This window comes from Brassica oleracea, chromosome C3, assembly GCF_000695525.1.
Source record: "Brassica oleracea var. oleracea cultivar TO1000 chromosome C3, BOL, whole genome shotgun sequence".
Classification (NCBI taxonomy): Eukaryota; Viridiplantae; Streptophyta; class Magnoliopsida; order Brassicales; family Brassicaceae; genus Brassica; species Brassica oleracea.
Window position 1 is genome coordinate 6,313,626 of NC_027750.1, and position 9,346 is coordinate 6,322,971.

General features: G+C 39.7%; 1 protein-coding gene across 1 annotated transcript; it reads right to left on the reverse strand.

Moving 5' to 3' along the window:
• Positions 1–108: 108 nt before the first annotated feature.
• On the reverse strand, positions 109–7,991 carry LOC106335027 (E3 ubiquitin-protein ligase listerin-like). Its single transcript, XM_013773443.1, has 14 exons — positions 7,706–7,991; positions 7,489–7,606; positions 7,354–7,416; positions 7,201–7,278; positions 6,995–7,086; positions 6,511–6,613; positions 6,180–6,332; positions 4,999–6,090; positions 4,393–4,904; positions 2,856–4,225; positions 1,510–2,540; positions 965–1,423; positions 634–864; positions 109–507 (listed from the first exon to the last, which is right to left on the reverse strand). Exons 1-14 carry the CDS (start codon positions 7,759–7,761, stop codon positions 280–282), a joined length of 5,586 nt encoding a protein of 1,861 aa, XP_013628897.1. The 5' UTR covers positions 7,762–7,991; the 3' UTR covers positions 109–279.
• Between the last annotated feature and the right edge of the window lie 1,355 nt (positions 7,992–9,346).

The following is a 9,346-nucleotide window of genomic DNA, read 5'->3' on the forward strand; positions in this document are numbered from 1 at the left end:
TGACTAGTATAACAGTATTTATGAAAATATAGTTAATTAAGTTAGTATGGTGTAATAGGTTTTGCATTTGATTATTTAACTAATGTTAAGCGAAGTAAGTTTCTCTATATATACTTTTACACTTTTCATTATCTTCCACATGTATAATGAATCATTCCACGTAACAAAATTCTCACGCATATATTTAAATCTCTGTGTATACTCTGGGTGTTAAAAGAGTTAAACCAAAACTCACATACTAATGTCACAAAAACCGTGTGATAAGCTCCTTTTGTTGAATCAGCAAGGAGATTGACACAAGGGGCAGACTTTCTTATGAGATGTGAGGAACCACTTGTCTAAACATGCTTTGTGAAACTTGTATTTGCATGTCACGCAAGCCCGCCTTGGAAGGCTGTGATTCACTGTGTGGATCACACTGTAACATATCGGACAGTCCTCTACTCCTTCAAATTCCTTGTCCGAGTTCCTCTTCCATATTCTTATCGCCTCCGACAGAGTCCCGTTCTGCTTCCATTCACCACATTGAATAGAAAAGAAAACATTCAGCTACAAACTTGCCACTGAAAGTTCACTCAAATATGGAAATCATGCAGGATAACAAAGATCTACATGGCTTATAGATTACAGTACCTGGTTACGAAGAAACATTAGCATAGACATCAACCACTTCCTCTGCTTCGCGTCGCTTATTCCGATACTTTTTGTGCAGTTGACATCAACAGGCTTCAGCGGGTAAGAAACTGGAAGACGGATCACGAGATCCATCCCGGTTTCATCCTTTGTATATGTAGCTACTACCTCATTTGCCGATTTGCTTATGCTTACTGAAAAGCTCTCATCATTAAAGTCTGCCTTCTTTATCTGCAGCTCACATAAAAAACGAACGGGAATATTTGCCAATGCATTAGCAGGGTCTTCACTTCAACTCTTAAGAGATAAGAAAAGGTTTTATTACACATACCTGAGACAGTTCGTTTTTGATTAAAGAAGGGCTGCACCACGTTCTTGTAAATGCTTCAATCAAAGATGATGCAGATCGATCACGCATTTCGCTAAACCATTCTCTAACGTAAGCCGGAAGGACTCGTAGCATCAGACCATATATAGCCCCAGCAAGCGAGGCCATGTTTCCGGTTTCAATAGGCCAAAGTGACTTTACTGTTGACAGGGACGAACCAGTTGTAATCGCATCAGTTGCTGCAGATGCTACCACAGATAATTCAGATGGAATATCTCCATCTTTTTTCTTCAAGCTCTGTGCCATGTATTGTTCTAAAGGAATATGCTGGAAGAGACTATCTAATATCAAAGGATTTGCCGTTCTTTCGATATACTGCACCAGTCTCTCTCGTCCTTGTGTTAGTGAAGGTAAAGAGTTAACATGCGAGAGCAACAAAGACCATGCCAGGAATGTTTGCACCTGCCATTAGAAGTAGTCAATACAGTTAAAGGTTTGTCTGAAGAGGGACAAAAAAAGAAAAGAAAGCTTTTGAAACTAAATCTTACCCTGTCTGGTGCAGTTAAATCTGTATCAAGGAGTTCATAATTTAACTTCTCAACCATACCAGATATTTCATCTCTTAGCTGCAGCTTTTCTTCAGATGGCAAGCCAACGTTGCTGGAGTCCTGGTCACTGAGAGACTCATCACTGGGTGACACATTCCCATCAGCAACTATGGCCAGCCTGGATATAGGTTCGGTAGACAAAACAATGTATGCAGCACGTTGCAGCGAAGGGATTGGTTTGGAGGAGAACATTATTGCATACAAAGAGCTTATGGCTCCCTTGCTTAGACCCCAAAATTCCACTGCTCTGACAGCTCTATCTCTTGCACGTGGAGAAGAGTCGACTACAAGCTGAGCCACCAACTCCCAGAACTGCAAATGATCAACTCGAAAGGAAGCAACAAGAGATGCTGCCTCTGGGGAATATGAAGCAGCGATAGCCTCAGCAAGACCGGTGCAGAAGAAAAGACGGAGAACACCTTCAAGTATCCGATCTTTAACTGGGTACCATATTTCATTTGTCAAGGAATACAAATAGTCTTCATCTGGAACCGATTTATCTTTTACTAATTTAAGCAAGTAAAATGCTGAGAGAGCATTCTTAGCATTGTCTAAAGAAGGATCCGATATAGAAACAATATGCCCAAGTCCCTCAAGAGTATCAATCTCCTTCTCCGTGGAAGAAACACCACTAATGAAGTCATTGACGTTCTCAGAAGCTTCCTCCATCACAACTACTGCAGACTGTATCAGTCGCCTCAGATTAGAAAAGACAAAATCCCAATCTTCCTCATTAAAATCGTTTCCACAGTAGCTAACTGCAACCATTATTAGTCTTGCCAGCAGAATTTGGACAGCTGGAAGTTGGGTAACTACGCTTGATGCACCAGGAATTTGCCTTTGTTTGCGAAACAAGTCAAGCAGGTGTGTTCTCTCTTCATTGCTCACATGCCTCTTTAGTGCCTTATCTTCTTCAGCCTTTTCGCTTACGGGATAACAAGATATAACAAGCTGAAACCAATCCTGTATATCTGATAAACACAACGAAAGAACAATAAGCTACGCATGCAAAGTAAAAGCTAAAGAACGAAACCAATCCCACATTAAATTGCTTCCTATAATGTCCATCTAATGCCAACTATAACCACTTCTCAGGTCCCTAAACCCTAATGCAAGGACCTGACAAGTGGAGCCTCAAAATTATCGGTAAGTTGATCTTGTTTCATAAGTAAATACTTGCTCTTCAGCCTAATCCTTTACTTAAGTCTAAGCAATGTACAGAAAATAACAATGAGATCGCTAGGAAAGACCAAAAGAAAATTCATGAAAATTAAATGGGGACTCACCTTCCCCACTTTGCCAGAGGACTAGAGGAGGAAACGACAAAGACCTCTCCAGCCAACCTCCAAGGAAAGCTTCCATTGGCAGCACAGTATCTTCACCGTAAACAGCAGATTTGGTTTTACGTAATGGTGAAATTATTATGCTCATAATGAAAGGAATGATTCTCAAACAGTTTTTGTTTGGCTCTTCCCCGATGAAGAGTTTATCTGTGACCATTTTGAAAGCAGCCATGGCTTCTTCTTCTCCCCAAAGGTCCTCCTTGAAAAGAGTGAAAATCAATGACATTAGAGCCCTCAAAAATGGTTCCTTGACGTCCTCTATCTGGTTATTCAATTCACACCACATGTTCCCGGAGCTGTCTATCTCATCCTCTCCATGTACAAGAGCACCATTGAGTAGAATGTCAAAAATGGAGTTTAATAAACTCCCATAAGCTGGTTCACTCTTACAAAATGAGACAAGTGCTGGCAGGAAAGACGTTTGAACACTACCCCCTGGCCACTCCCACGTGCAGAGTATTTCTGCGGAAAGCCAAGCTTGAGGGGACAATCCATTATCTTTGTGGCCAACAACAAATCGGTGAATCCCCATTTTCGTGATCAGGCTGTCAATGAAAGAAACATATCTTTGAGTCTTGGATGTCCTCAAATCGCACACGTGAGCAGGAACACCATGCGTATTAATGCTAGTTAGCGAGCTGGGGCTGATCCACATAGGCCATACATCACTCTCACGCAGGAGCAGTCCACAGATATCTTCTTCATCAGTTTGATCCAATGAAAGATATTCCAACACCTCGGGCATCCATGAAGCACATAGTAATGTAAGTTGACAAGGTTGCAGATCATCCTCAAGTTGGACAACTGACCTTACGGACTGAGCCAAAATCTTTGCTGAACTCTTTCTGACATCATAGTTTATAGATTTCCAGAACTGATTATTCATCTTAGAGCAAACAGCATGAACAAAACCACACACTATATTCCGATCCTTTTGCTTCTCTTTAAACTCATTCAGAGTACTGTCCACTAGTGATGATATTCTACTCTCCAAGTCAATGATAAAGACAGAAGACAAAATAGTTGAAAGTAGAGTGGCATCCTGATCCAGAGCCTTTAAACTGAACAAACTACCATCAATAACTTCTGCTGCAAACTTAGTTACGGCGATCACATCGACGGAACTGCTCAAATCAAACTCTATATCAACAGCCTCAACGATAAGAGAGGAACATGTATCACTAACTGAACATAATGGTGACTGTTTGATAAAAGATAGCAGCTTTTCGAGGATCCCTCTATATATCAAGACCAACGAGCTTCTTGACACAAAAGAAATACTGCTGTCTTCCGTTGCACCACCCAGAACTGAACTGCATACAAAGAAATATAAAATAAGTACTGAGAGCAAGCAAACAAGCAGTCTCAAGACTCGGCTGAGAAGTGTAAATGCAAAATCTTGGATTGATTGTGAGCTTGAATCAAATTTGATACGAATATTAGCTTTATTTGATACTGTTTTATAGATTGAGTAACTTACCACAAGAACTGAGTAGCAGAGGTTTTAGTCACCGGGGAGGAACGTACAAGACTTATAGCAGTTGATTCTATGAGCTCATGATGCCAATGGTCTGGCTTAGAGCCTATTCTTTGACTCAACTCCAGCCCAGAACTTCTTTTTGTAATTTGATCCCTTGCCTTCTCTAAAAGCAATTCCATAGAAGCCAGCTTATCGAACCCGTGATGTTGTTGATCAAATACATAAGAAATTACATCACTCCACTGCTGAGAGAAACATTCATCATCAAGTAATGAAAGCAGGAGATCTTGTTTAGCAGCTCTAACTGCAGTCGAAGAGTCATGTCCATCCACGCACCAAGGAATAAAGATTTCTTGGAAAACTTTAATAAACTTTTCTGGGCTCATATCCCTCCCTTCTTCAACAGAGAGAAGGGTATAAGTCTCTATATCACCTACAAGTACCGGAACTATTTTTATCGGTCCAAATATTGATACTGAAACTGACAAAAGCTTCAAACCATCTATCAATTCCTGAAAACAGAAATAAAAACTACATGAGTTACTTACATAAAAACATCATATGGCTTAACATGACATAATTGGGTAATAGTGGACAATAACTTACAGATGATTTTATCCATGGAAAAGCCTTGGACAGCAGTGGCCCCATAAATTGATCCAAAGGCCAACTCTCACCTTCCAGACCTGAGTATCTCTCCAATAACAAGAGAAAATCAATCATTTTTCTCATGCTGCCGGTAACTGTCTCTGTATCTCCCTGCTGAAGCATATTCAAGAAGCTCTCCTGAACAGATTTAAGGAAATAAGACAGCAGGTTCTGTTCGAGTAAATTAATTCCTGAAAGAATATCTAAGATGCATCTTCCTAGCTCTTGCAGAAAATTAACTGAACCACTCATGCTTAGAGTTTCAGATGGCTTCCTCTGAACATGTGGAGTACTGTCCTTAGATAGTTCAAAGAAGTTTGCCCATAGATTCTTCACAAGGACTTTATCAATTAGATCAACTTGGAGATCGTGAATGCTGGGACCATCGCAATACCTTGAAGCATTACGTAATCCCCAGAGGAAACATTCAGTGGTTGCACGGAGAAGTGATAACTGATCTGCGCTTGAAGAATCACACATACTCCTCCCAGCTAGTAAGTTATTGAAAAAATTCACAAAGAACTTATCAGCTTGCACAGATTGGGTTGGCATAACTTCAAGGAACAATATCAATGCAGGGTAAGAAACCTGTGGGGATCCAAAGCATCCGTTCCTAAGAAACTGCCATAAGTGATTCAGAACAGACTTATGAACATTTAAGTAGGTCCAACTCTGAGGAAATTTTCTGGAGAACAGCAAGAGAGCCTCCCACATTGCTGAGTGGCAAATTGGACTAGTTTCTCGAAAAACACCAAGCAGGGCTGGTGCAAGACATCTAATGTCACCTTCACTAAAGACTTCTGGAACATTTTTAATGAAGCTGCTCAACAAAGAATAAGTCGCTGATCGGATACTAGAGCTTTCGGATTTTAGAAAGTTCAGAAAGCATTTATGGAAAGTGAACAACTTCGCAGCTGAGGAGGTTGCTACTCTCCTAGCCTTTGAGGCAAGTTTTGATTCCGCATTGACACTTTCTGAGCCAGCTTTATTGGGTTCGTGGAGCAATATATCTAGAAGTGTAGCCAACGCCCTCAGAGATGAAGACATCATCTGAAAACAACGCAAAATAAGACGCTGGAAAAAAAATCGATAGAAGGAAAAGTTGTGCCTTAAAGTACAGATTCCCCCAGATGAAGTACCTGCTGGTACATTTCTTCTAATTCATCCGAAGCAAGTGCTTTATCAGATAAATTTTGAGGTGTAAGTCTCAGATTTTCCTCCAGGTAAGCGAAAATCTCGGCTGAACACAAATTCAAGACGTCTAATCTCTTCTCCTGGGCAGGGAAAGCTGCCTGTTTAAACATTATGCAGCTAAATGAAAATCTGAAAACGGATTCTACAAAAAGGTGCAAGTTGACCAGAACTAAATTGTCACTGGTCTCTAATAAGACCAAAAGAGAGTTTATAATTGAAAGAGCTGCATCTAAACACAAAGTTTAAAAAGAGAAACTTCAGAAACGAGTTGCCAACCTGCAAAGACGACTTCGCTGCTTGAGAAACTTCAGAAACCAAATCAAACTGTGAAAACCACCAGGGGCCCATTATAGACTTAAGATGGGGTGCTAAATCTCTCCTGAGTAGCATGTAAGAAAATAAGAGTTAATGCAGAATACCAGTCATCCAGGGAGAAAGCATAAAAGACTAAAAGAGAAGTATCCGATGCATGCATGCTGAGAAAATATCAAGACATATTCCCTATATGACACACTCAACATAGTCAAGCTTCTGCAGCACTGAGCAACAAAAGATTCATGCCAAGAAAAAATCATGTATTCATTCAATATAGATGTTAGGAAAACCGCAAAGCTTAACCACATCACGTAGGACATAAGAAGACTACCTGACATCCAAGCGACTGATTCTAAAAGAAAAATTAAATGAGACACAGACACTGCATACGAATGACGGTAAGAAAAAGGGCATGCGTAAGAAAGCTGAGAATCAAAGTACAAACCCGACACCAGTGACAACATTAGTCATGACGTCATGCGTAGCTCGCCGGACATCTCTACTGTAGTCTAGTATCAACTTCTTGTACTCAAATGTCTGGACAAGTAAGACATAAAAAAAAAGTCAATGAACAACCACATGCACTGCAACGTGAGGAAAGACGGTGATCAACACGCTGCAAAACACTAGTACGTTGACAAAGAAACATACCCATTGTGGGATTAATGGCACAAGTTCTTTGCCTTTCTTCTGCTTAACCAGTTCTGACAGAGAAGTAAGAGCTTTAATCTGTTCAAACAAACAAATCACGATTAAAAAAAAACTCAGAAGATACTCGATTGAATAATCAAGAACGCACATTACCTTTGTTGTAGGGTCTTTCCTTGAGAGACGTTGCAAGTGCTGGGCCATCTCACTATCCAAATCCTACAATCCATCAAGAAAGATGAGAGACTGGCAATAAAGAAGGCATGATCAAACAAAGAGGCACAAACATACCAAGAAGGGAGAAGAGTCTTCGTTCGACAGAGAAGCTTCGAATCTAGAGCTACCGACATAGCCGCCAAAACCTACGGCGGCGGCTGCAGAGCCAGACGGCAACAGAGAAGCTGCCAAGCTGTTTCACAAAACTCAATTAGTCAAATTAGTACCAAGCCCAATGAAGCATAGACTCGAAAAAGGTAAGGCGTGGAGAGAGATTGGAGGATGATTTAACCTGCTGCTTGAAGGACGAGACTTGCTCCTTGCAGCATCTCCTTTGGGTCTACCCATCTAGACGGGGAAAAAAGTATGCGAATATTGGGAAGAGAGAGAAAGAGCGAAGGATGGATTTGGTATGTAGCAGAGAAGTAATTAGATGGAAGTTAAAGGATCGGAGGGAGAAGGCGGTGGCGGTACGGTCGTGTCGCCGTCGCAGGAGGAGTCAGAGTTGAGCTTGTCCGGTCGAGCGCGTGTTGATTAGTTGGTTTTGGTTAGCTGAGTTAGGCCCAGTTATCTAGGGCCCAGCTTTATACTTTTAGACATAAGGGAAAAAATGGAAATGTCACGTTGCCTTTTTAACAAGTTCCATAATTTCCAATATATTTTAGGAAAATTAACATCAATAACTCAGTAAGACATTAGCCACGAAAAAGTTATGCTTAACTCTATAGTAGTTGGTGGTAGCCCCCTCCCTTAGTGCAGTGGTTTGAGTAAAGGTTTATTAATGTTTTTACACCAGAAAATCTGGGTTTTGAATCTCAACAAAGATGAATTATGCAGATTTATGGAGAAAAACATACATGAGATATTCGGCATAGCGCAAGGAGTACCGTCAGACATGGATCTCATAAGACGGCTCAAGATGATGCAGTCAGGCGTGAATCTTCATACGGCAAGTAGAATTACTGGCTGTAGAATCGTCTTGTAATATTTCTCATCCTTTGTAATAGCATAATTAACCATCAACAAAAAGAAAACTCTATAGTAGTTTTGATCCAAAAAAAGAAGTAAAAAACACTATAGTCCGGCGGATGACCATTCTAGAAACAAGATGAACGAATATGAAAGAAACGTAAAAGAATAAAATAGTAGGAATGAAAAAAAAATAGTTGTTTCTTCTCAAATTTAACAAGGAATAATTTTGTTCTTTATTTTTCTACAAAAAAAAAGAACAAGAAGAAAAAATTATTCCTTCTGAATAGTAATTTTTTTAAAGAACATTAGAAAATGCATTATTTCCCGTCGTTTCTTTTATCACCATTCATATCCATATACAGTTATGTTATTGATCTGAATACTATTATCTGCATAAATTACACCATATATCACAGATTTTGATACCGTGGCTCGGGCATTAAATATAGGGAAATCTGTTTTTTTAGAGCAAAAAAATGGTAACTATGTCCCTTTAAACTAATTTATACTATTTTATGTCCTATTAGACTAATTTTTTTCAAAATGGCAGTAATGCTCTTAAAATTGTAATTTTTTTAAAAAGATATATATTGAGTTCGACAAGGGGGATCGATCGATCCCACTTTACAAGTTATAGTGGATCGATCGATCCCGATCATTATTCAGAACAAAAAAAAATGCGAAATATATACTGATCGACCTGGTCCATTTCACTCGATCGGCGAAGGTCGATTTACACAGATCGACCGATCCGTAAGAATATATCGATCGATCCCGTGCCGAGGAAAGAATCTCAAATCGATTTTTTTTGGTTTTATATGATTATATCCGGATTGATTCCCACTTGATTTGAACCGACCAAGCATGATTTCAACTCTTTAAACTCGATTTCTCTGGGATGAAAGTGAATATTCTCAAATATTTGAATTTCTAAAAATAGGAATTTGAATTTCTAAAAATA

Bases quoted from the DNA above. Each gene is read 5' to 3' on its own strand.
- LOC106335027 (XM_013773443.1), bottom strand. From the start codon at position 7,761: ATGGGTAGACCCAAAGGAGATGCTGCAAGGAGCAAGTCTCGTCCTTCA. The intron at 6,333-6,510 runs GTTGGCAACTCG...ATGTTTAAACAG, and splicing joins CAGCGAAGTCGTCTTTGCAG to GCAGCTTTCCCTGCCCAGGA. The intron at 2,541-2,855 runs GTGAGTCCCCAT...TGTGTTTATCAG, and splicing joins CCTCTGGCAAAGTGGGGAAG to ATATACAGGATTGGTTTCAG.